The 26,602-nt window shown below is 38.3% G+C and overlaps 2 protein-coding genes across 4 annotated transcripts; both read right to left on the bottom strand.

The window, feature by feature from the left end:
* Window positions 1-1,602: 1,602 nt before the first annotated feature.
* PYCR1 (pyrroline-5-carboxylate reductase 1) lies at window positions 1,603-12,453 on the bottom strand. 3 transcript variants are annotated; one of them, XM_087922971.1, is made up of 8 exons: window positions 12,197-12,453; window positions 11,692-11,792; window positions 9,824-9,894; window positions 7,021-7,200; window positions 5,529-5,750; window positions 4,787-4,879; window positions 4,165-4,328; window positions 1,603-4,068 (listed from the first exon to the last, which is right to left on the bottom strand). In XM_087922971.1, the coding sequence occupies exons 2-8, from the start codon at window positions 11,756-11,758 to the stop codon at window positions 3,924-3,926; spliced, it is 942 nt and encodes a 313-aa protein (XP_087779097.1). In that variant the 5' UTR covers window positions 11,759-11,792; window positions 12,197-12,453; the 3' UTR covers window positions 1,603-3,923. The 3 variants fall into 3 exon arrangements, with proteins under 3 accessions (XP_087779097.1, XP_087779096.1, XP_087779098.1); XM_087922970.1 differs by having other exon boundaries at window positions 12,036-12,217; XM_087922972.1 differs by having other exon boundaries at window positions 12,132-12,217.
* A 4,894-nt stretch (window positions 12,454-17,347) lies between these two features.
* MYADML2 (myeloid associated differentiation marker like 2) lies at window positions 17,348-19,228 on the bottom strand. Its single transcript, XM_026701866.2, has one exon. The coding sequence runs from the start codon at window positions 18,863-18,865 to the stop codon at window positions 17,963-17,965; it is 903 nt and encodes a 300-aa protein (XP_026557651.1). The 5' UTR covers window positions 18,866-19,228; the 3' UTR covers window positions 17,348-17,962.
* Between the last annotated feature and the right edge of the window lie 7,374 nt (window positions 19,229-26,602).

The raw sequence follows: 26,602 nt of genomic DNA, 5'->3' as shown, positions 1-26,602 counted from the left end.
CTTATATATAGGTTATACTGTGCCCAAAAGACACAAAATTGAGTCAGCACCCCATCAAACTTTTCTGGGCATGTTACTGAACATTTTTGGTTTGTGTGGTATGGCACTGTTGCTGCTGCCTGCAATGACTAGACTTGCAAAGCTTGTAGCTGTGTTTTAAGTAGCACAACCTCTGCATGAATGAGATTTTGGCAGCAAGCTGATCCATGACAATTTCCATTGCTATGTGGCCGGTAATTACTCTCCCTAGGTGACTGGGACTTAGACTGGTGACAATCTGTTCTGTCCTGGCCCACAGAAAGACATGCTTCAAAACATTATGTTTTGAAATAGAACTCTCGATGGCAAAAGGCTTGAACAAATAAGAAGGCAACGAAGGGGTTGAGGTACACGATGGTGAGATACAAAGAGAGTTGTCTCCACAGATCCGTGAAATGCGAGATGCATGGCTCCTCTTATGTAGGAGTGGCACGGCCAGGATTGTTTCTCTTCACAGGTCAGGGTTTTCTGGCCAATAGTCTTTGTTCAGCCCTTCTCTCACAGTGGGCCTTGCTAGTGCTACCTCTTTGACGTCTAGTGATAACTGTCTTTCTTGGTTGCTAAGCAACTCTTCCAGCTGAATCCCCTCAGGCTGATGATTCTGTTCGCTATCCAAGTCTGCACTGGCCACTGCACTGAGAGATGCTGCAAAAATCATTGCTTGGTGCCTTCACATTCAGATAAAGTTGTTTCAGACTGCTACTCCAGTGTCATTCTCACTCCAGTATGCTTTGTTGCCAGACAAACATTTAATCATAAATGAACTCACTGATTAGAAAATCAATTTATTACTGTTTATTACGATCATATTTTCAAATAGTGTAGTTGCTGAAGTAGTCTCTAATCAAGGAGTGGGTGTATAGAGATAAACATAGTAGCTTTTTGGTAAATTGGAGTACAGCTAGTCCTCAGCTTATGAGTCCAATTGAGCCCAATATTTTTGTTGCTAAGCAAGATAGTTAAGTGAATTTTGCTCTGTTTTAAGACCTCCTATGCCAGTTGTTAAGCGAATCACTGAAGTTTTTGAGTTAGTAACACAGCTGTTAAGTGAATCTGGCTTCCCCACTTTGCTTTTAGAAAGTTACAATCCCTACTGTTCAGCAACATCTTAGGGTAAGAGTCCACACTTTTTGTTTTCTAATTGATTTTTTCCTTTTTCTTCTTTATTTATATAAAAAAATAACAGAAGAAAAATGAAAAGTTCTTCAAATAAAAGCATATTAATCTTGTGAGACCATCACCAATACAAAATACATGGTTTATACATGTCATAAAGTACAGTTCTATGTGTATATGGATTTTACAGACTAAAAAAGACCGAGTATTTTTATGTCACATTTTGAGAAAGAAATAATTCAGTCATATCTGTTTAGAAGCCAGATTCCCATCTGCTTAGACAATAGTCTAGCTATCCCATTTGGAAAACTTACACACCAACACTCAAGTGAGAAAACCAGACTGAAGAATTAGAATAAGACAGAAAAGCTATGTGCCTTTAAGATTCTTCGAAAACTGATCCTCTTTCAGGCCATCAAAATAAGCAGAAAAAAACCTAGACACAAACCGTGTTAATTGCTTTATTTTAAAATATGTATCAGCTTCAATCCTACAGGCAAGTGATAGTCAAAATTTTCTCTATAATATGTATTTCTTACATATAAGTTGTCAGTTTTGTTCTAAATTAACCAAAATTCTTATTACAACCTGATCTTCCTCTATCAGTTTTTCAAGATGCTGATAGACAGTATACTCTACTGTATGTTTTTCTCTCTCAACCAAATTTTGTTCCATCTCTTCCATTCAAGGAAGTGGCAAAAGCAAGGTCTTTGATTGATAGCCAAGTTGTCGTTGAAGGAAAGGCAAGAAAGAAAACACCTGAAGTTTCAGACACTGAGCACTTTAATGCTATCAGGATACAGAAAGTCAAACATAATTTTAAATTGAAGAATGTAGGTTATCAGTGTCCCATACATAAAAATTTCCAGAAAAATAATATCTATAAATTGTAGCAAGTACCTAGAGGAAAAACATTTTCTCTTCCAATTCTTTGACTATTTGAGTAGTCACAAAAAATTAGCTAAATCTTCACCTCAAGAGAGTCCTGCTTCATATTCCTTTGGATATAGTTTAACTCTAGAATAGATCATTGCCACTTCATTATCTAAGAAGTTTCCTGAGTTCAGATGTAACAAGAAGTGCGGTTTGTTAAAAGACAGAATCGTTATTTCTGAGCTATTCCTTATAGGTATAAAAGATGGAAAAGAATGAGTCAATGGTTTGGCTCATTCAAAAATAAAAGCCACTGCTTGTTATTTGTATTCCAGAAAATAGGAAAAAGTGACAAGAAGACTAGAAAGTCTAAGGCAGGAAGGGGAGAATGATGAAGTACTACTGATTTACTCTGCCTTGATCTTTTTTGTGGGCACAATCACCAGCTATATCTTCACAATCTTTGGGCTCTTTAGCAGGGCCTGCATGCTGAAGCTCCCAATTAGTCCAGAACACATGTCTGCCTCCAGGATATAAAAAGTTCTACAGATAAAGGCCAAGTTCTGCTTTTCTCAGCAGAAAAATATTTTACTCAGAAGCAATATATAACACAACAATATCCATGTGCTAGAAAGGGCAAGGAGCATTTTAGTAAAGCAAAATTCTGGCATTAAAAGAAATAAGAGAGCTGACTTCTCTGCACCTCACTATAAGAAGTCCTTAGGTTTCAGGTCTACTTAGAAGTTACACCTCACAACTATTTTTTTTCCCAGTTTGCAGCCTAAGGCAAGCTTCAAGTCTTAATCCTTATCCATTAGAGGAATGCTGTGAATAAATCCAATAAATTCATGATTAATTATAAATGCATCTAACAGTTACTCATTCTTGCATCAAAGTACTGTTGTTATTTATGACTGTAGTACCCAAATGTTAATATCATGTATTAATAGCTACTCCACTATGTAAATCAAAATTATGTATGAATAATCCCCATACAATTTGAACAACTTTCAGACATATGCTGTAGCAGATTCTGAACCTAGATGAGATTTCTTATAGCTTACCTACTACATTACCTGCATGAAAATGAAAGATCAAAATATTGAGCAAATCCAATTTAAGTAGCAAGAAATGAGAAAGAGCTCTGCTAAAGACTGGAAAGTTGCTGCCAGTCAGAACAGACACAATATGTGGCCAAATGGAGAATTAGACTGATCTGTTTAAAACAGATTCTTATGTTCTTATGGAATGAAGAAATTATAGATTACTATAGTTACTTTTTGAAGCATATTATGTGAGATCAGCCTAGACAAATAACCTGTACGAAATCTGAAAGCAGTAGACAAACAATTGCTTGATTAAACTGAGATACATTGCAGAAACAAGATCTGAAGAGTCTGCTTCTACCCTGTATATGTGTGTGTGTTTGTGTGTGTGTATGCGTGTGTGTGAGAGGAATGAACTAATGAACAAATGAATGAATGCAAGTGAACAAGACTTGGAAATACTTGGATATAGCTTTCTATTTGGCTATGTAATTATTTCTTTCGATCACCTGTTGTGCAAATCTGTTGTGAGGTTAACTGGGAAAATTTGGACTGAAAAATGTAAACAAATCATCTTCAAATCATCATCTTGAACTTTGTCAAGTTCAAATGAAGACTGCTGTAGTTTCCTCTCTAAGAGAAAAAATTACTTTCCCCTCAGCCTCCAAGAACATTGCCCTATCTACTATACCTTAATAATTACTTCTGGAAATTTAAATGCCTTTCTTTCAGCATCTCAAGTCCAGGACACCTCTCCCCCACTCCCCAAACACCTCACTCTAAAATGATTTGTGCTAAATATTCCCTTCAAAGTAAAAGAAAACAGGCTCAGGCAAGGCCTGAGTCTCTTCAGTATTTCTTGTTGTCAGGATTCTTCTTGTTGAATAGGCTGACCTTGTTGGCAGAGGAAGACTCTAATTTCACTTTATCCATTAAGGTTTTCTTAATGGCAGCTGGAGAGACTTTCTCCTGGTCAGCTAAGCACTGTAGTTCCCTGTTGAAGACAGAGAGTGGATTAAACAAATCAAAGAACACAGCTCAAGGGGTGTGTGAGAGGGCTTTTTTTTTTTTTTGCTATGTGCAAGCATACCGTGTTCTGATGCAGGATGCCTCTACAGCATTGATGAGCAATGAGCGGAAACCACCACTCTCTAGGAAGTGGAGAGCATAGATGGTAGCACCTCCTGGTGAGCAAACATTGTCCTTAAGCTGTCCAGGGTGCTGCTCAGAATCCAACAGCATTTTGGCAGCTCCCTATGGTATTAGGTAGACAAGACAAAGGCAACTTAGGTGATAGGAGCAATGTTACTTTAACCTATATTTAGCTGAATCTTTGAGGGAGAAAATGTAAATTATGGCAGACAAGAGTTCCTTAAAACTGCAAATTGGCCATTGAATTAAAAAAAACCTGACCTGTCTCACACATGATTGAATGATCCAATAGTATTTCTGTTTCTCTGTACCGTACTTTCATAGCTGGGTGGTAATAGGGTCCTTCTTTGAATTGCAAACACCAGTTTTTTTTAAAAAATAATTTGACTGTTGAGGTAATTCCCGGTTAGGAGAATGAGCACATACAGGGAGACGTATTTGAGAGAACTGTTTGAATAATACACACACAGTACACAGATACACTGTACTTTTTTCCTATCAAATATCAGGAAGCAGAGTAGTCAATGACCATTCTGATAATCACAAACTAAGATACTGACCAACAAGGCTTGAGCTCCCAATCGGACCGCTAGCCTACGAGGAAGGCCCATCTTCACTCCTCCATCTGCCAGGGCATCCAGGGCTGTGAATGCCTAGGAAATCAGTAGTTAAAAAGAGAAGTAAACATTCTGGAAGTGGAACATAACAATGCAATGTATTTTTCTGATTAACCTAAATCATGACTATTATCCTTCTCACCTTTCCTATTACCTACTCTATTGGTATCTTATGACTATTATTTGTTGGTTGTATCTTATGATTTATGATTGTATCTTATGATTTATGATTTATCACTTTGTTGCTTATATGTATACTAAGAGTTTATGCATCAGAGACAAATTCCAAGGAATCACACTTGGCCAATAAAGAATATTCTGTTTTATTCTAATCAAAGTTCCTCAATCCAGTGCCCTCTAACTGTGCAACAGTTACAATGTCTAGAATTTCCAATTAATACAGACTGAGGCAACTGCTGTATTCCAGAATTTTAACAGTGGTTCTTTGTAGATAGCCTAGAACAGTTTAGAATAAATCACCTAGACTAATAGCTCTAATGACATCTAGGAAATCAAGTACTCAGTTATAAAGCCTCATTCTCAAATATTGCAAGCCAATCTGCCTCCTCATAAAATAAGATATAGCATAAAATTAGTTACATTTCTGCATGTAACCATACCCTCGTCCCCACCCAAAATTTTTATATATTTTTTGAAGAATTTACAGCAAAGATATGGCACATACATAAGCAGGTCCACTGCCACTGAGTCCTGTCACAGCATCTATCAAATCTTCTTCCACTTCAGTGCAGAAGCCCACACTTGCCATCAGCTGTTCTAAGAGCTTCCCATCTTCCACTTCTGCATGTGTGCCTGTGGCATAAACAGTGGCCCCTTCCCGCACAATGACTGGTGTATTTGTCATGCATCTCATCACTTTTGGAGTGGGGCAGAAGGCAGAAAGTTTCTTGAGATAAAAATAAGAGGAACAATTGAGAATACCGTACTTAATTCAGAACTTTAAAAAAAAAGATCTGACAAGTGCTCTAGAACATTCATCTGTGCCAGGTTACTGACAGGCAGGGAAGAATCCATGCATGTTCACTTGGTACCCATATAATATCTCTTTATATCTTTAAATGAAATATGGCCTGATGAGGGCAGAGATTTCAGCTAGGAACCTATTCTTCTCCCTAGGCACTTTTCTCTTATTCATATTTCAGAATATCCTTACAGAAGAAGTACTGAAAGTTTTAAAAGCATTGCATCTGCATTCTCCAACTTGGTGTCCTCCAGATGAATTGCAATTCCATTTTCCTAACTGAGGGTTTGATTATTCTAGAAGTTGTAATCCCAGCACATCTGGAAATGCCTAGTACAGAAAACCTAAGTTATACATTACAGACTCCTGTCCAACTGCCCCATTTGCAATTTGAGGAATGTCCATTGATTGGCATATTATATAGGATAATTTATCACAATTTATTATAATTAGGCACATTATGAGAATTCAATCAGAATAATATTAAATGTATACAAATGTAGAACAACTTATGTTAATTTATTCAGGTTGATAACAATTTATTAACTCATAATAATTTAGCAATTCATGCTAATTTATCCAGATTAAGAATCACAATTTCTGATAATTTATCCAGTGCAATAACTTAAGATAAATTATCTGGGATATTAATTATGATTTATGATAATATATAACTTATCCAGGATAATGATTTATGGGAATGTATTAAATTATGGTAATTATCCAGAATAATAATTTATAATTATACCATGATAATTTATTAATTTACGCCTTACTAATTCATGGTAGTTTATCTGGGTAATACTCCTAATAATTTATCCAGGGTAGTAATGATTTATAATATATTAATTCATAATTTATTGACTAATACCCACAATTCATGCTATGGTATAATATTCATAATTTATTACAATTTATACTAATTTAGAATAACTTATGCTATTTTTTCAGGTTGATAAACATAATATATTAATGCCAATTCATGCAGGCTGATAACCAGCTTACTTACAAAGCTATTTACTATATCATCAACCGGAGATTCGTTTCTTCTTCTTTCTATATAAGCAAAGCAATTATTTGTTGCACTATCACCACCCACATTATTAGTTTGTTTTTCAGAAATGTCTGCTAGTTGCCCTTCCCTTGCACATCTCTAGGTCCAAGAAACCTAACATAGATGAGTGCTGATTCTCACCTTTTCAATTGAGTTGATAGTAACACCAGCAGCACATGAGACTATAATATGTCGATCTTCTATGTCTGAGCCAATTTCATCCAAGATGAAGGGAATTATGGGAGGTTTCACTGCCAGAAACAGGACATCACTGTTTTTAACTGTCTCCTTGTTGCTTATGGTGAAATTTACACCCATTTTCTGGAATTAAGAAGTTGTATAGCAATTGATGAAGCACCTCTTTCTTTGTGCTGAGATTATAACAAGGACATTTGAATTAAGCATGAAACCAGGCAAGCTTGGGCACACATTTATTTTCCTAGAACTACAAAGGCAAAATAAACTTGATAGATTAAAGCCAAAATAATCTCACATCTTGATTTTAAATGGGCAAAAAAATGAGGCAAACATAGAGGTTCAACTGTTTGACTACTGGGGCTGCGATGAGGTTTTTTGATTGAAATAACTGCAGCAGCTTGTATACAAACTGAGATAGAAAGGAACTTCTTGGGAAGAATCATATATCATATATCATGTTTGGAACATGTTCAGTATCTAGATGTATATTCAGTTTTAACACTTATGGTAGTACTGTTTTACCATGTGCTATGATGACTCTAGCACAGATAGTCCTCAACTTACAACAGTTCATTTAGTGACCATTCAAAGTTACAACAGCACTGAAAAATGTGACTTATGACCATTTTTCAGCTACAACTTTGTAGCATCTCCATAATCACATGGTCAAAATTCAGACGCTTGGCAACTGGTTTATACTTATGACCTATTGCTGTGTCCCACGGTCATGTGATCACCTTTTGTAACCTTTTGACAAGCAAAGTCAATGGGGAAGCCAGATTTACTTAACAACCAAGTTGTTAACTTAGCAACTGTAGTGATTCACTTAACAATTGTGGCAAGAAAGGTCATAAAATGGGGCAAAATTAACTTAAGAAAGTCTCACTTAGCAACAAAAATTTTGGGCTCTATTATGGTTGTAAGCTGAGGACTACCTGTATTTATATATGAAAATTTTATAAATGAATTTTATAATCAAAACCACAATCTCAGACAGTCCACAGTTTAACAAGTCTGGTCTCAACTAAACTCTAGGAATATGATACTCCTGAAGATAGAAACTAAGGATTAAACAATGTATTATGGACATAAATATAACACGTAATTCCTTTAGCAATGTCACCATAAATAATAACAGAAGCAAGGCAGTAATTAAATGTATCAAATCTTCTCCATACATTTATCTATTTGCAACAGAAGACATGCCCTTTAAATAAATAAAAAAGGATTATATCTTCCTCCCAACAAGTATTTCCACACTAGTATCTCATCCTAAAAGTTATTTTTCAAGTGAAAAATCAAAGTATAAGTACACCTTGAGAAACAACGGTAATGGAGCCTGCCCATTATGATCATATGTCATGGCAGTCATTAGGTGAAAGGTGTCACCTAACAAACCCCTCCTCCCATCCCTGCTCTCCCCAGTGAAACATAAAAAGAACATGCGGGTTGCTAAGTGGAGTGTGGGGTGCTTCCTGAGTGGGGGAGGTCTTGGAGCCCTCATACAGGCCCAAGCTTGCCTGCCCAGGCCCTCCAAGGCCTTCCCCATCACTGACACCCCGTGTTCCACTTCCTGTGCCTTGGGTGTTCACATGCCTCCTCCCACTCCCACTGATCCTCCCAGGCCTTAGATCTGATTCCCACCCCACCCACCAGAAAATTTGCCCTTCTCGCTTACCTTTTGAAAAACTGTGAGGCCTTCCAGATTGATTTTCTTTTTTGTGTGGCCACATGGCACAGTTCTGAAAGTAGCTACCATTTTGTCCCTCCCACAAAATGACAGTCACTGCCAAGTTCTGCACACTGCTGCAGAAGCTTTCTGCAACATTCAGAAGCTTCTGCAGCACTAAGGCAGCAAAATAAAGCAATTTCTCTGGTGGCCACCATTTTGTTTTTCCCACAAATGGGTATGGGGCATGATTAGGTGTATTGGGAGGAGGCTCAAGTGCCTGTAGGGTTTCAACGGGTAAGATGGGGGGAGAGCAGGCCTGCTGCAGCCATCATAACTTTGAAATGGAGTCATATATGATTTTGGGTAGTCTATCATAATTTTGAATATCTGTTAAATTGCCTGTTGTACCTTGAGGATCACCTGTATATGTTTTTCTGAGTAACATGTAGCCCTACTATTTTCTCTCAATTTTTCTTTTTTATATGAGTGAAATGTATCCCAATTCTAGAATAGTAATAGAAAAAGTTCTGACTGGGAAGTTTAGTTCCTGTAGACATAAATCAGAGCTAAAAAATCCTAAACTATCTCTGCACATGGATGAAGCATGAAATGCCCATATTCTTATTGGAACTACAAGCCAATATTCTGGTTTACCACTAAACATATGCTGCTCCCTGTTGTTGCTATCCCATCCATTGGATCCCTCTGCTAGTAGTCACAGTTTAAAAAACCTGTACGCTCTGTGGTTGGTGACTAAGATGTATAAACTAGGAATTCAAGTTTATTCATCTTGGAACAAGCCAGACTGGTGCCACAATTTTGTTATTGGCATCAGGATATGGGTTGTTCCAACATAAACCACCGAGTTTCTTGTCAAGCTATGCAAGGAAATCAAACCAAAAAACACCTGATTTATTAGTTGGATTCCCTGCCAGGAGTCATCAGTGACATCAATCAAAGTAGTGTGCACATCATGTATGAAGATTTCAGTATACAAACACAGCTACCAAGAGATTTAGGAGAGTTTTGAGAGCAGAAAAGAGGCATTTTAATATTTCAAATGCTATAACCTACCCTCAAGCCTGATACTGTTGGGAGATCAGTGTCTGGTGAGCTTGCTGTTATCTTGTGGGCAGCCAAAATCCCTAGAAAAATAAATATTATGTTTCATTTTGCTACATCTTATTCAAGTGATGATTCAGTTCTTATTATCAGAGGCACAGTTAGTGTTTTACAGCTCCTCTTAGATGGACTCCTCCAGAGCCGAGAGAGTTCAGATGCAGAGTCCCACCAGGCTGAGAGAAAGGAAAGAGGAAGGTCACCTAGCCATTTCTTCCATGCTATTACAACAATATATGCCATGTCAGGAGTTCCCTTCTCTATTTGAAGTATCATTTTCCCCCTTCCTGCTTGACCCCTTGACTCATAGGGAATTCATTTCCCCTCCCTAATTGCACGAAACCCTTTTTATTTTTATCATAACTGACTGAATAAATCTAGATGACCACTAGAGGACACTAAAGGATCTTTCTTTACTGCCATCTAGTGATCGATTAAATTTGTGCTGCCCAGTTGTGGCAGTTGTCCAATCAGGTTTGTTGGAGCCTGGCATAACCTGCTCTGCCTTCCCTCCTCTGTTTTCATGATATTCTTGCCACTATCATCACATCTCTTCTCAATACACCCATTTTGTTTTTGTTTTTCCATTTTTTTTCAATCTACATATAACAACACATTAACAGTGTGGCATCAGTATACCATACATCTCTCATTGCATTATATTCATATTAATTCATACTTCAATATTTATTTTCAACCTTACTCTGTCCAAATGCCTACCACCATATCAATTAAACATACCTAATAATTCCATTATTCAATTTTCTCATACCTAATAATTCAATTATTCAATTTTCTGTTTTCATTTTATCTTTTTAATGAAAAATTATCATTTGGCAAACAGTGTGGTTCCAGGTTTCACCTCTCAATACAAACATGACCATAGTTACCTATTCATTTTATTTGTTTAATTTCATATTGCATCATCCTTGTCATTATTAAATATTAAGCTTATCTAGTTGTTTTTTCAATCAGTATAATTTTTACTACCTCTTATCTAATTGTAGATTTGTTTTTTTTTAAGTGAAGAGATCCTGAAATTTATTGATACAGTTTTTAAAGTAAAGGAAAATTCTAAACTAAGATAATATATAAGCAGGCAAAGTGCAGAACTACACTCTTGAGAACTTTGTTTTTTAATTCTATGGAAAGTTCTGTGCTGTCATTGCAAAACAATTGCAGTGTTTGCAGTTTTATGACCAGTGAGCTACTCTTCTAGCCTGTAATTATACTATTTCATAAGAAGTTTAAAAAAAAAAACCTCCTAGAAATTAGGAGGGGCTTCTAGGGTTCTGGTTAGTTGATACAAGTATTTAAATGCATCTCGGGTTTTTTAGCATACATATATCTGCTTGTATCTCATTAACATTTTCCCAACAATACTGTAACAAGTTAATCTGGAGAGAGTTGTAATATAGTAACATGAATTCCAAAATACAAAAGGGGATTAGTTTCAAACTTGTATCTAACTGTATTCCAATTAAAGTAGCACTATGTCTTCATTACAATAAGTTCATTAAACAAATACAAAGCATGCTTGAATCAAAGAAAAAATAAAGATCTGAGAGACAAATAGATAGATATGTGACCTGATAAAAATTGAATACCATTTCTAATGCTATTACAAGCACATTACTTGATTACACATGGTTAACTGAATAATACAACTGGCTTGTCTGCACAATATATTAAACCAAAAGCAAACAAACTACCTAGCATCTAACATACTGTGCAAACTTGTAAGAAAATTGCAGAAATAAATATAACACTGATGTACCAGTGAGTTTATTGCAAATCAGTTCCAATTTCTTGCATTTGCTTACCTGCTGCAGTGAAGCCTCTCGCTAAGGAAAAGGCGAGCTGCCCCGCACCGATGAATCCCACACTCATGGTAACAAGTTTCTAGAAGTGACCTAATGGATCCCTGGTATAAACAAAAATTGAGAATATCATCTAAACGTGCCGATGATAGTAATACAATTCTTGCAAATTCCAGAAACGATCTTCAGATTTTGCACTGGATTTAGAGAATGGGTAGATTGTTTATCTGGGATAAAAAAAAAGGTTAGAAGGGCTACTGCAGGATCCCTAACTAACACGCACCCTCAACTTGACATGACAGCTCGTTTAATCTTTTTCCTAACTTGGAGCCGGCTCCACCACCCACCTGCTGCTCTGCTTTTCTTCCTGCCCATCCTACCGTCCCCCGTCCCCTTTGCATCGCGGATCGATGCTTTCCATACTCTTCAGCTTCTCCCCTTACCCAGCTCCCCCCGCCACCACCAAGGCGCGTCTTTATGGAGCCCATTTACCCCCTAGCGAACAAACCTGATACTCCCACGTGTCTCCTTCAGAATCGGGGGGAGGGGGTTGAAGAGAAGCCGTGGCAAAGCCCAGGACAAAGATAATTCCTCAGCCAATCCGAATGAGGGGGTGTGGCTTCCTTGCCTTCTCCTTCAATCAGCTGCCGAGCAAGCGCATCGCCCGCTAGCTATTGGTAAAAGCTTTGTTTGCAGTTGCATCAGTCGACCTTCCACGGAAGCCGCGAAGGACTGATTTCTCCGAGCGGTGCTCAGGCTTTGTTTTTTTTGCCGGTAATGGCTGCTGCATCTTGGGCGTTTCCATACGATACAAATACGGGTTCACGATTGCGCTGCTTCATGGGAATTGTAGTCTCTGGTGGAAAAAAAAAACCTGCTTGAAAAAAATTGATGATAGAAAAATAGTGATACCCCTTAAATGCGGGGACTTGATTTAAAGTGTTTGGAATGAAACTTGCATGGAAATCACATCGTTTGATCTGACAGCAGTATTTTCTAACTGCAATGTTGCTAATTCAACTTTGGGGAAGGGTTGGGACTTCCAGTAAGGTATTTTTAATACTCGCCTTGGGTATATGCAGCATCTTGAAAACTGGAAGAGGAATTTCCAGCTCTCATATAAAGTGAGTTCGTTACGGAACGGTTATTGGAATGATCTGAAATACTCCTTCACGGGTTTCTTGCCACATATGCTGAATTGTTTAGTCTCTTCCCAGCCTCCCCAATCTCTCTATTGAATACACATTTTATTAAGAATTTTAATTACAGTAGTAAAAACTAAAACAAAACTTAAAGAAAATACAATGGAAAGAAAGAATAGAAAATGCAGGAAAAAGGAAAAAAGAAAGGAGTTACCCCGTGATAAGATGGGTAGCCAATAAATTAGGTAAACAAATAAAAATTTAATTAAGAAAAAATAACTGTATAAAGAAGTTTACTCATGAGTTTTTTGGTCTGCTTGTAGTTGTCAGCTCCACTTTCACAGAGCCATTTTCAGTTCACAATACCTCTACAGAACTCCACTAATTCGTAAATACTTCTTAGTCTGACATGAGCCCTAAAAATATTCTCTCTCTCTCTCTCTCTCTCTCTCTCACACACACACACACACACACACACACACACACACACACACACACACACACACACGTTTTTATGACCCTTTAATCCTTTCCTTCAGGGTGGGGTTGGGGGAAACAAAATGGAGCCTAGTGTTTACTGGCCAGATGATTTTCCTGATGCCTATGTGCAGTTCACAGCAGATATTTTCTCTTTGCACCTGGATATAGATATAATATTGATATTGTGCAATATCAGAACATTACTTTTTGCCTTTGCCTTGTCTGCTGATATTACTATTGTTTTCTATTGTTATTGTTTCCCTATTGTTGTTTTTGTCTCTTTCATGATTTTTGTGGAATGCTAACTACCTTATTGAAAAGGTTTTCCTAAGTTCCAGGCAGGACAAAATATTAGGGGACCCCCCCTGTGTTCCCAATTGCATCATGAATATACATTTCCTAAATATATATTTTTAAATAAAGGGATGTCTTTTTTAAAAGGATGATATAGATCTCCTTCTTGAGCACGGGGTTGGACTAGAAGACCCGCAACATCCTTTTCAACTGTATTATTATATGTTGTATGTTCCAGAAGATTATAGTTAATATAAGATACAACAATTTGACTTCACTATACTACAGTATGGATTTTCAGAAATACTAGATTGAATTAAAAATGCTAATATGGAAGTAGCCAACTTTATCTTCTAATTCACTACCATTACTAATGTTTGCCTTTAGTGTGTGGCGGTATGAAGCACCAAAAGGTGATATCAATTTGCCACTTTTTAGTGCTTCACACAACTTTCTATGTCAGCTGACTTTTTTGTTTTGTGACCAGTGGTGGGATTCAAATTTTTTTACTACCAGTTCTGTGGGCATAGCTTGGGCGTGGCTTGGTGAGCATGGCAGGGGAAGGATACTGCAAAATCCAATTCCCTCCCCACCCCATTAACCTGCTTTCCAGCTCCGTTCTCCTGTGTAGGGCAACAAAAGAAGAGCCAGCTGATCAGCTGGGACTCAGGAGGCAGAGAATGGATGGGGGCAGGGCCAGTCAGAGGTGATATTTGCTGGTTCTCCAGACTACTCAAAATTTCTGCTACCAGTTCTCCAGAACTGGTTAGAACCTGCTGAATACCACCTCTGTTTGTGACTTTATAAGATGGCGGCTACCTTGCGAATAAGTAGCTTTCAACTCATAGCACCTCTAGTGTTTACAATACATCTTCAAAAGTCCAAATGGGCTAACCAGCCAGATATCTCTTTCCCTAAGCCATGCCAGATTCAAACCAGTGAGGGCAAAAAGAAACAAGATTCTTCCCCCTTTTTTTCCCTATTACCTGTCCATTTGCTGACAATTTTTATATAAGGTCTCCAGGGCTGCAGAATTCCCATATTCTCACCATTCCTGACTTGTCCCTGGAATGCTCATTGTGGTATTTCTGGAGCATCCATGGTCACAAAGCCGACTGCCTGTTAAATTGTTTCTATATTGGTATGATAGGCAAGTCACTACCCTGTTTTACATCACTAGAACGATGTAAGAAGTACGAAGAATTGCAACATTCAATAAATTACAAACCTTAATTCTCTAAAGAAAAGTTGCCTTGGAAAGAAGGCTACTATAAAGAGATACTGGTTTTCTTGTTACTGGAGAAAGCAGTGCTATATATAATAACTGCCAGTTAGATTTGTGCTTGCCTGTTAGCATATTTGTTTTTACAAGGGTAGAGCTGAGCCATACTTCTATTTAAAAGTATTGACAGATGGCTAAATCCACATACATCAAAACTTCTCCTCTTTCCCTCAGCCCACACTGAGGGAAGTGATTGGTAGACCACATGACCTGGGACAGAGGAACTGTCATAAATTCATGCTAGTTATCAAGCACCCAAATGTTGATCGCATGATTATGGGATGCTGCAATGGTTGTGAGTGTAAAAACCGGTCATAAGTCATTTTTTCACTGCTGTTGTAACTTCGAATGGTCACTAAATGAATGGTTGTAAATTGAGAACTACCTGTATTGAATGGTATTCAAGTAACAAATATTTGAAGAGAATTTGTGGAAATCTTTCCCTTAGTACTATAGCTACAATATATAAACTACAAAAATGTTTAACTTCTTGTTGCCATCCAGAGGTTATGTGGATTTCTGCAAATATGATATAACCATCATTGTCAATTGAGCTTATATAATACAGTATAGGTCACTGTGCCTGAATAAGTGGATAAATATCAGCATATGTATGTTACTAAATATGTTCATGGTAAAATCAAACTCTCTTGGTTCATTCCAGATGTGTTGCATTCCTTGCAAACATAATTTTAGGAAATTTAATACAATATATCTGGTGGATACACAGTTGGGAAAGGCTAGTTACTGTAAATCCTTTTGCTCTATGATAATATAATATTAGTCCCTTAATTTTTAATGATATGTACCTCAAACAATTTAGGATCCAATAAAACCTTGGAAGAAAAGTAGTGTTCAGTAGATTAAAAAGAATTAAGAACTATTTACTAATTCTTTGTATAATACAGTAGATAAGTTAAGGTCACTGTTTGAATTAAAGCTTAGGATGATTTTTCCAGCTGATTCTTTAGAACATTCCACAAATGCTCTTCTCTTTTTATCTTGGAGTCCTGATGGAATTTATACTGTGAGGAATGCAATGGCATTCTTCAAACTATTAATGATGCTTTTAAAGGCAACAGAGCAATTTAAGTAGCAGAACAGGTGTAAGACAGTTAATTCTTGATTTGGAGAGCTGTCTCTCTCTCTTTGGGTGTCTGTGTGTGTCTGTGTAAAATATGTTTCTTTTAAGTTGTATGTTTTTAATTGGAATCAGAGCTATAATTGCAGTAATCCCCTCATTCTACCAAATTAAAATAACATCTGATTGAGAAATTTATATCATTACATCTTTTGCTTCCCCAAAGCAATTGAGAATTGATCACTCTCTCCAAAATTATGTAGCTTTGTTCAAGTGCACTTTTGCCAGCCACAATGTGCATTTATCTTCTCTGTCAATTTGTTAATCAGATGCTGAAATTCTGAATGCACGATTCAGGCCACATGAATGAAAGTGATCGTGTTGCTCTTTATTTGTGTGCCAATTTTTCAGAGGGAAAACCATATTTAAAATAAGATGTAAACAAATACATTACATTCACTTATCTTCATTTACAGGTAGTCCTCGACATATGGTCACAGTTGAGCCCAAAATTTCTGTTGCCAAGTGAGACAGTTGTTAAGTGAGTTTTACCCCATTTTACAACATTTCTTGCCACACTTGTTAAATGAATCACTGTAGCTGTTAAATTAGTAACATGGTAACAGCAGTTCAATCAGAGTTCAGTTCTTGTTGTTTAAATTCTTGTGCTTTAGATTTTTTAATATATTTTTTTCTAATTACCCATTTTTATTCCAGATTGAAATATCTTATTCACACACATTTAACATAAACCATTAGAACAAACACATCCATTTCTTTAAAATAAATTTATTTAGATACTGTTTCACACTGTAAGATATCAATCATTGTATTGTTATTTGCATCAAGATTATTTTTGAAAATGACTTCCTAGCTATAATTTAAGAACAAGTATATTTCAGGCAACAGGCACTTCTTTGAATTTATTAAAGTTATCAGGTTCTTTTCCAATGACAAGGCACACAACTTGTTCTTCAGTGACCCCCATTATACCTGGAAACTCTGGGAGTTATTGTCCCAATACAGGTAGTCCTCAATTTACAACCATTTGCTTGGTGATTGTTTAAAGTTACAACAGCACTGAAAAAAAGTGACCTATAACCATTTTTCACACTTATGGCTATTGCAACATTCCACGGTCATGTGATCAAAATTTGGTTGCTTGGCAACTTGCATGCATTTATGATGATTACCATGTCCCGGGATCTTGTGATCACCGTTTGTACTACGCATAACAATCATTTGCCTGAATTAGTATACTTTGATCTAAAAGGCAAACGTATCTTGCAGATAGCCATAGTTTCCACAGGCATTTAGGTGTCTTCAGATTCTTTCTTCTTGGACGACTGCAGGTTGAGAAGGACAGTCTGGAAGTAATTGTTTTGAAAGCACAGCAGTCTTTATGTTGCAGTTGTCAGTTACAATGTCAACATATTTTTCAAACATGTCCCAACAAGAATACCCCAATACTCCCCACCCAGTACAGGCACACAGAAATTCTCCTTTGTCTGGAAGAATGTTGAAGTTGAAACATCTTCATGATGGTTTAGTCTTTCTTTCCTCCCACTGTGGAATAGTTGACAATACCAATCAGGTTTATAAAAATGGTGTTATGTTTTCCTTCACCAAAAACTTATCTTAGGGTGGACAGGTGCTTTTTTCCTAGCATTTGAACTGTCGTTCCATTTCTGCTAAAGTTTAAATGACTCAGGAGTCCTTCCAACAAATAAGGGATCAAAATCTATTTCCGGATTCGTAGTATTAGGTCTAAGACCCGGATGCTGCAATAAACCTGTCTGTGAGCTAGAATACTGAAGATGTTCTATTCTATGTATGGCCCATCAGACCGCATTACATATTTTTTCAAACCATCCTGTTTCCCCCCATGAATACACCTCAAGTTCATACTTTGTGTGTCACTGTTGGCTTTATAATGGGTCCCGACCCTCTCATTCTTGGAGTCATTTAAGATTCTTGCAGCACCAGAGCTGAGCATTAGTGAGCTGAGACAAAGCGGATACGCTGCGAGTATGCTAAATCCACCATGTAGAGTACTAGGTTCACATAGGTGAATACCGCAATGACCACTTGGTTGTCCCATGGACACATGGCTCGGGAACACTGGTAGGGACGTTGTGGAGAGCCATATTTACGATCAAAGCAGAAAACCGGCCATATCACTGCAGCGCTCACGTACATTAGGATAGCCACGAATGTGTAAACGACCACAAAGTGCTCAAAGGGGCATTTCAGCGTTGCTGCCTTTCCTGTGACGTTGAGAGCCACCACAACCACAGTCACCACAAAGCAGAAGCTGTAAACAGCCACACACCACTGGGTAGCTGCATACTTATTGTATTGGCTGTCCTTCGCCAGAGCGCCAAAGATGATGCAAGCTACAAAGGACTGGACAATTTTCAAGAGGCCTGAAACTGTGGCCATGTAGCTTGTCACCTGTCCTGGCTTGGCCCTAGTTAAAAATACTTCTGCGGCATATGCCCAAAACAGAAGCCCTGCAAAAACAGTACTGGCAATGCGGAAGTTTCTCACCTCACAACTATTGGAATCGCAGTCAAACTGGACGTAGAGTGGATAGATCACAGCAGTGGTGACAGACATGAGGGTGGCGAGCATGGCAAAGGCAGCTGTGAAATTCCCCCAGGAGATGCTTAGGTAGCTATGGAGGCGAGTAAACTCGCAGGTGAGGATGAAGACGGTGATGGCAAAGCAAAAGCACCAGACCGATATACAGAAAGAGCCATAGGCCGCACTGAATCCCCCTCGGTGGGCCACAAGGCTGAATGTAGTACATCCAAACATGGCCTGCAAGAGTCGAGCAACTCCCACCCAAGAGGCCACTGCATCCACGTTGAGGTATGTCCTGCTTGATCTCTCCATCGCTGGATCGGAAGTCCTAGATTCCCTTTGGTGGTTGGATCTGGTTTCCCTTGTCTTTGTCCTGTCAGAAGCTCAGAGGCTAAGCAGGAAGTGCCACGAGAAGAAGCTCTGTATCCCTTCCACACAAATCTTTGCTGGCTGCTATTTATGCGGCAGGCCTAGTACGTGTTTCTGACAGCTCTTTGAGATGGACTTGCCTCTGCAGTAAAAGTATTGACCTGTCTTTGTCTGTGCTGCAGTTACAATCCATCAAACCTGTCCCGCTGGGTTCTGCACACCAAGCTGCAGTCTGGCTGCACTCCTGTTGCTTTTCTTCTCTGTCTCAACTGATCACTTTTTCCCAAGTGACTTTCAGGAGGTTTGTTTCGGTTACACAGCTGTAGCTCTCAACTCTGAGCTGTAAAGGGCCAGCATATAAATAGAAGACTATATTAATAGACTTATCCAGAATGGAATGAATTGCATGGGGCATGGAGGAATGAGAAGCTGGTTTTAGCTATGTCCAGGATAGCTTCATGTATTACCCCTTTCATCTTTGGGGCAGAAATAAACTAAAACAATTTGAATGGCAAAAGGCAAGTAATCCAACAGGAAACAAGGATGGGAAACATATCAAATGCAAAAATGCAGATATATTACATCTTTGCATTAGAGGTACACTTTTAACTTTTCTGTCAAAATGCTGAACTCATGGCATATTACAAGTAGTCTTTGACTTACAACCATTTGTTTAGTGACTATTCAGAGTTACACCAGCACTGAAAAAAAATGACTAATAGTGGATCCTGTTGCAGCATTCCCATAGCCATGTAATCAAAATTTGGGCTCTTGGTAACTGGAATGTATTTATGACAGCTGCAGCATCCCAGGATCACAAGATCACCATTTATAACTGCAGTGGTTCACTTAATAACCATGGCAAAAAGATTGTAAAATGGGCCTGATTCACTTAACAGCTGCCTTGTTAGCCATGTAAATTCTGGCCCCAATTGTGGCCATAAGTTGAAGACTACCTGAGCACCCAAACAGTCAGCATGGTTCATGGGAAGGAACATTGGCTGTCTTTACACATTATACCAAATTTAACCTGATTTATTTGGTTTTGACTCTTTGCAGTTTAGCGATCCATGGACTGTACTTTGTAAATCATGGTACATATAGTTGCCTATTCCACGTATTTACAGATCTCTGGACGGTTTATGTTTTAGGACTATATATAGCATCTACACAAATATAAGAGCACTAAACTGAAGGGACTTTGGGACCACTTAAAAGGAACTGCTTGTGACTTTGACCACACTTTAACATACAGTATTTATCTTAATATAATAGTAAACAAATCATGCTGAATTGTGCTGACCTGTTCAGAAGAGCTTACTGAAAAATGGTATTTCCTGCTGATTTAGTTGCTGGTTGAAAAAATATTGTTTGTAAGATTAGAACATTGTCTTGTACTGTATCTGTATCTATGTACCGCCAATCGATACTTAACTGAATCATGATTTAATGAATTAATCCAATTATCAGGATTTGGCAAAATTCTGAACAATACATGTTGGATTTTGTACTGAGTTACAAACTCACCACATTTTAGCTTAGTGGATTATATATAAATCTAGTGTAGTTGTGACTGTGCTTATGCAATCTACTAAGCTTACTAGTTTGCTTACTTACGGTTAACTGAATAGACCACAATTGATACAATTCACACAACCCACAAGTCCAAAAGTGCAAGATTGGAGGCCTCAGAACCACTTTTAGTCCTAAATCTTGAACGTGGTTCCAGAGACTTGCAAAAGTTGGTACCAACTAATTTGAATGAGACAGAAAAAGGAAATGGTTAAATACATGATTGAAGAATTATATTTACTATATTTCAGTTATATTAAAATGTAAATTCAAACACATTGGCCACCCATTCTTTTTTTCAGATCGTGACATGCCGCTATGCCATAAATCCTGGTGTACAAATAACACTGGTTATCTAAGCTTTTACTGTTTTAAAAGCAAATGGCATTTTAATTTAACAACATGTTGTATGAACTCTGCACCTGACAGCAACTGTGGGGCCTCAACTATATTTTTTCTTATCCTCTTATAAGAGGGTAAGCCTTGTATTGCTTCAGTTTGTTTCAGATTGGAAATACTGATTCACCTGAAACTGCTATTGAGTGAATACAAAATGGCGTGACCAATCCAAGAGACAGATGTTGAGGAAGTTTGCTTATAGAGAAGGAATGAGGACGGAGCTGCAAAAGAAACAAATAAACGAACATGCAAAAGGGTTGAGAGGAAGGAGAAGACCAAGAAATTTGTCCTTAGGTAAAGCTGAATGAGATTCTCCAAAAGAGAGAACAACAAAGTACAATAAGAGAACAACAAATTATGGGTATAGAGATGGTAGAACCAAGCATATTTTGGAAGACTGTGAAGGTACCATTATGTTGACATCATCATGATTAGCTTCAGATGTCATTGTAGCCAAGCTCCATCGTTTCACTTCTTCCCTTCTTTCTCTTGAACAACTGCTCGCTCTATCTATCTATCTATCTATCATACAGTATCTATCTAATCTAAGACTAGAACTGATGATATTACCTTGTTAGGGTAATGAAATGCCTGCAAGAAAATAAGCAAGCTCAGAGAGCACCAAGGACCCCTCATTTATCAAATTTATTTGCTGCTCATCTTGCAGTTCAGGCGACTCTGCTCACAAGCTTCAGGAGCCGTTCCTGCCTTGGCCAGGCTTGGACACCGTATCAAATCACGGCTCATTGAATAAAAGACTGTTTTTGCCTAGCTTGCTAAGATACATGTTACAGTGGCTGGATTCACTTTATCTATTAAACCAAAAAACAAAAGAAGTACACAGTGGTTTAGTTTATATAACAAGTAATGACGTGCTTTATTCAAGGCCGACTAATTGAATGAGCAACTGCTGAATTTACACAAAATTCAAAACAGGAAACTTGGCTTACAAACCATAGTGGCTAGGTTTACACAACTCCAAACGAAGCGAATACGGTGTAGTGTAGCATAATGTGCGAAATATGGCTTTGCGTGTGTTCCCTTGCAGGTTCACAGGCTCCTGTTCTCTGCAGGCTTTGAAAGAAGCCACCCCTTGACTTTCAGCAGGGATATAGAGAACCAATATAGAGCTAATGTGCTTGATGCAAGCAGTTCCTGCATCCCAAAAACCTTTCCAATTGTACTGCAGAAGGGGAAGATGCTTTTAACTCATTGCTATTGGCACCCTATAGTATCCGCTGAGCTAATATCCATTGCAGTATTTCTCAATTTTGATAACTAGAAGAACTGCAGACTTCAACCCCCAGAATTCCCCAGCCACATATTTTCAAGTTGTCAAGGTTGTGAAATACTAGTCTACAGCCCAGAAACTTTACGTCTCTGGTAAACCTAACACTTCCTTCAGGATCACCTTTCATGACAAAGAGGTATAGTTTTGGTACAACTCTAATTTAGTTATTTTTTTGCTGCTTTGTCTCCAGATTTAATTGCTTTTCATTGCTGCTTCTTATTTTTTTTTCTACATAATGTTGCTTGTCCCAAAAGGGATTAGCATAAGATGCATGTATACAGTATAGTTTGTGAAGCCAACCCTAGTGGTTTGTAAACTATGGCTTAATGTTTAGTGCAATTTCAGATATTTCTTTAGTGATTTACAATTAAATATGAGTGAAGCCAGCCACTGTATTCATGTGGGATTTATATAGGAGTTGAGAAATTTTGGGAATCGATGTAGAGTTAGATAGTGAAGGGCTGTTTCTTCTTTATCCCCTGCACTCCATCCCAAACTTGCTATTGAGCTGAATGGAAGGAAGAAGAGTGTTAACTGAACAGTGCTGTGATTAAACTGCATTGCTATCATGGTTTAGAGAATCAGTGAGGTATAATGATTAAAATATTGGAATGGCATTGTAAAAACCCGTAGAGAATGTCAGAGAAATAATGGAAATTTGGACACAACTACCATCCAGTATCTAGCCGTTGCTTTAGTTAGAAATGTGATAGATAGATAGATGATAGATAGATAGATAGATAGATAGATAGATAGATGATAGATAGAACAGAATAGAACAGAATCACAGAGTTGGAAGGGACCTTGGAGATCTCCTAGTCCAGCCTGCTGGTCAAACAGGACATCCTATACCACTCCAGACAAATGGTTGTCCAATCTCTTCTCAAAGACCTCTGGTGTTGGAGCACCCAGAGAGGGTGGAGTGCGGAGAAAAATGATGGACAGCTCTCCTGCCAAGGTAGGGAATTTCTGAAGGTAGGGTGTGTAAATTCACTGATGGAGATCCATTTCAATTGATGCAAATGGTTCTCACTACTTTCAAATACCATTTTATCTGATGTAACAGGTGGCATCAGATTGTGACTTTGGATACACACGCCAGCACAGGAGGTGGAGATGGCCTGATGACCAGCTTCCTTAAGGCTACACAAACACGGGAAAGCTGAAGAACTGCACTCTGATGAAGTCAGGAGATAATTTTGCATAGTTGGCAAGGTGCCTTATCTCTTCCTTTGTTTTCTGATAATGAGCTAGGAGTGACATTTTCACGGTGACCCAGCAACAAAGTGAACTGGTAATTTTCTAAATCTTAATTAACAATCCTTAGAGCAAAAACAATCTGAGACGGGCTACCCCATATAGAGTGCAGCTCTGGACATTAGATTAGAACAAGATATAGAGATTGCTGCTATTCTCTGCTGTCATCTAATGATCATCCATAAATCTACGCCTTAGATATGGCAGACTAATGCAAGACAAGGGGGACAGTTAATGAGTTCTGCCTCAGGTCCCCCTAAGCATGAAGATACCTGCAAACTGTGTTGAAATGACATCTATTAATGTTACTTTACAAATGGTTTATTTTGCAGAAGGGGGCCCATTCACTTCAAAAAATAGAAACCAAAAATTCAACTACAGGTAATCTTTGACTTATCACAATAGAACCCCAAAATTAACACAATAGAATTAACACAATAGAACACATATAATTAACATAATAATTAACACAATAGAACAGCGGGCGGCAATGTGAGGATGCTTTTTGTAGATTTTAGTTCTGCATTTGACACAATTCTTCCACATAGACTAGTGTCTAAACTTCTGGACCTTGGACTTTCTTATTCAATCTTCCTTTGGATTATGGATTTCCTGTCCGGCCGCTCACAGAGGGTCAGATTAGGTAATCATACAGGAGTGGGATTCAAATTTTTAACAATGGGTTCTGTGGCCGAGGCTTAGGTGGCGGGTGTGGCTTAGTGGTCATGTTATTGGCTGGGCGTGGCCAACTCAACATCACTCACATCGAGGCACGCATCTCCTCGCCTGGCCTCTCATGACTGTGGGGATGCTGCAACAGTCCTAAGTGTGAAAAATGGTCATAAGTCACTTTTTTCAGTGCCATTGTAATGAATGGTCACTCCACACAAGCAAAGTACCAGCAAAGGAGGGGAAAAAACCTCCAGAGAAGTTCCTGAGACAGGAAGACTAGTCCTGCCAAGAATGTAATAAGGGTTAATGGAGAGGCAGTTTCTGTAAACACCACCAGAATGTTTCCTTCCTGCCTTCCTTACAGGATTAAGCCAGTAGTTTCTTCTAACAACCGGTTCTCCGAACTGCTTAGAATGTTAACAACCGGTTTTAGAGAATAGGTGCAAACTGGTAGAATCCCACCCCTGTAATCATACCTCTTCAGCCCTTATTCTTAGCACTGGTACACCACAGGGTTGTGTGTTGAGTCCCTTACTCTATACTCTTTATGTGCATTCCCACTCATGCTAGTAAAACTATTGCTAAATTTGCAGATGATACAGCAGTGGTGGGACTCATCTCCAGGGGGAGGGATGAATCTGCCTATCGAGATGAGGTGGACCGGCTGCTTTCGTGGTGTGGAGACAATAACTTGTTCCTCAACACCAATAAGACCAAGGAGCTTATAGTGAACTACAGAAGGAACAGATCAGACAAGCAGCCCTTGCTTATCAATGGAAGGTTAATGTCCTTGCCCAGAAGATCATTGGTTGCTCTCTCCCGTCTTTGGAAGAGCTTTATAGCTCCTGCTGCCTTAAGAAAGTTCAAAACATTCTCAAAGATCCATCTCATCCTGGGAACCCTTTTTTTGAACTATTACAATCTGGCAGACGGTACAGAATAATAAAAACAAGGACAAATAGGCTGAAAAACAGCTTCTATCCCAGGCAGTAGCTTTTGAATTCTGCTGTATAGTGCAGTGTTGGTGTGGTGTCGAGGATTTCCAGTTCAACGTGTAGAGGGTGAAGGATGTGTGTTTGTGTTTATTTTCATGGTCATGATGTTCACTGAAGATGGTGTTTGATTTCGTTGTACAAGGTGCAATGACAAAGTAAACTAACCTAAACTGATATGTTGCGAAAGCAGTTGTTAAGTGAGTTTTGCCCCATTTTATAACCTTTTTTTCCACAGTTGTTAAGTGAATCATTGTTAAGTAGCTCATGTGGTCATTAAATGGACCTGGCTTCCCTCATTGTTTTTTCTTGTTGGAAGCTGGTTGGGAAGGTTACAAATGGTGATCCCGTGATCCCAGGACAGTTCAAATACATGCCAAGTTGCCAAGTCCCTGAATTTTGATCACATGACCACGGGGATGCTGCAGTAGTCATCAGTGTGAAAAATGGTCATAAGAAATTTTTGGTCATAAGAATTTTTTTTCAGTGCTGTTATAACTTTGAACAGTTACTAGATGAATAGTTGCAAGCTAAGGACTACCTGTATTGAAGACATTTAAATTAAATTAAATTATCTGGATCAATCACTGTAGTACCACAAGGAACACAATTGATTGAAACATCTTCTTGCGTCAATATACAGCTTGTATTCAAAATAATAAAGATTAAAATCAAAGGATAAAATTCTCTTAGATAATCCTAAAAAAAAAATTTTGTGTAACATTTGAGTAAGTTTTTGATTTCTAGTGACTGCCTGGACTAGTCTCTGCAGTTTTCTTGGCAATATTGTTTCAGAAATGGCCTGCCCTTGCCTCTTTCCTAGAGCTGGGAGAGGGGCTGGTCCAAGATCACCCAGCTGGCTTTGTGCCCGAGGCAAGTCCAGAACTCGTCTTTTGGTTGCTCATCTGATTCCTTCTCCACTCTAATGCTCTGAACATTAGAATTCCACAATATTCATAAACACTCTGTGTGGGTGTACTATACTAATTCAGTAAGGTGAAAGAATTGCTGACTTTTTGTCTTTGCTATACAGGTAGTCCTTGACTTACAACCACAATTTAGCCCAAAAGTTCTGTTGCTAAGTGAGACATTCGTGAAGTAAGTTTTGCCCCATTTTATGATTTTTCTTGCCACAGTTGTTAAATGAATCACTGTAGCTGTTAAGTTAGTAACATGGTTGTTAAATGAATCTGGCTTCCTCACTGACCTTGTTTGTCGGAAGGCTGCAAATGGTGATCCTGGGAACTGCAACTGTCATAAGTATGAACCAGTTGCCAAACATCTGAATTTTGATCACATGACCCTGGGGATGCTGCAACAGTCATAAGTGTGAAAAACAGTCATAGGTCACTTTTTTCAGCGTCATTGTAACTTTAAACGGTCATTAAATGAACTGTTGCAAGTTGAGGATTACCTGTACAGTCCACAGAATGGCAACTGTCCTGAAACTACTTTTCGCAACACTTTTTGACTTTACCACTAGGTGGCAACAACACA

The sequence above is a fragment of the Pseudonaja textilis genome, chromosome 2, assembly GCF_049901715.1.
Source record: "Pseudonaja textilis isolate UNSWEBS1 chromosome 2, rPseTex1.2, whole genome shotgun sequence".
In the NCBI taxonomy this organism is placed as follows: domain Eukaryota; kingdom Metazoa; phylum Chordata; class Lepidosauria; order Squamata; family Elapidae; genus Pseudonaja; species Pseudonaja textilis.
This window is presented reverse-complemented; position numbering and strand designations above follow the sequence as displayed.

Bases quoted from the DNA above. Each gene is read 5' to 3' on its own strand.
- PYCR1 (XM_087922971.1), bottom strand. From the start codon at position 11,758: ATGAGTGTGGGATTCATCGGTGCGGGGCAGCTCGCCTTTTCCTTAGCG. The intron at 9,895-11,691 runs GTAAGCAAATGC...TTATTTTTCTAG, and splicing joins GAGAGGCTTCACTGCAGCAG to GGATTTTGGCTGCCCACAAG. The intron at 5,751-7,020 runs GTGAGAATCAGC...TTTTATCTCAAG, and splicing joins CTATCAACTCAATTGAAAAG to AAACTTTCTGCCTTCTGCCC.
- MYADML2 (XM_026701866.2), bottom strand. From the start codon at position 18,865: ATGGAGAGATCAAGCAGGACATACCTCAACGTGGATGCAGTGGCCTCT.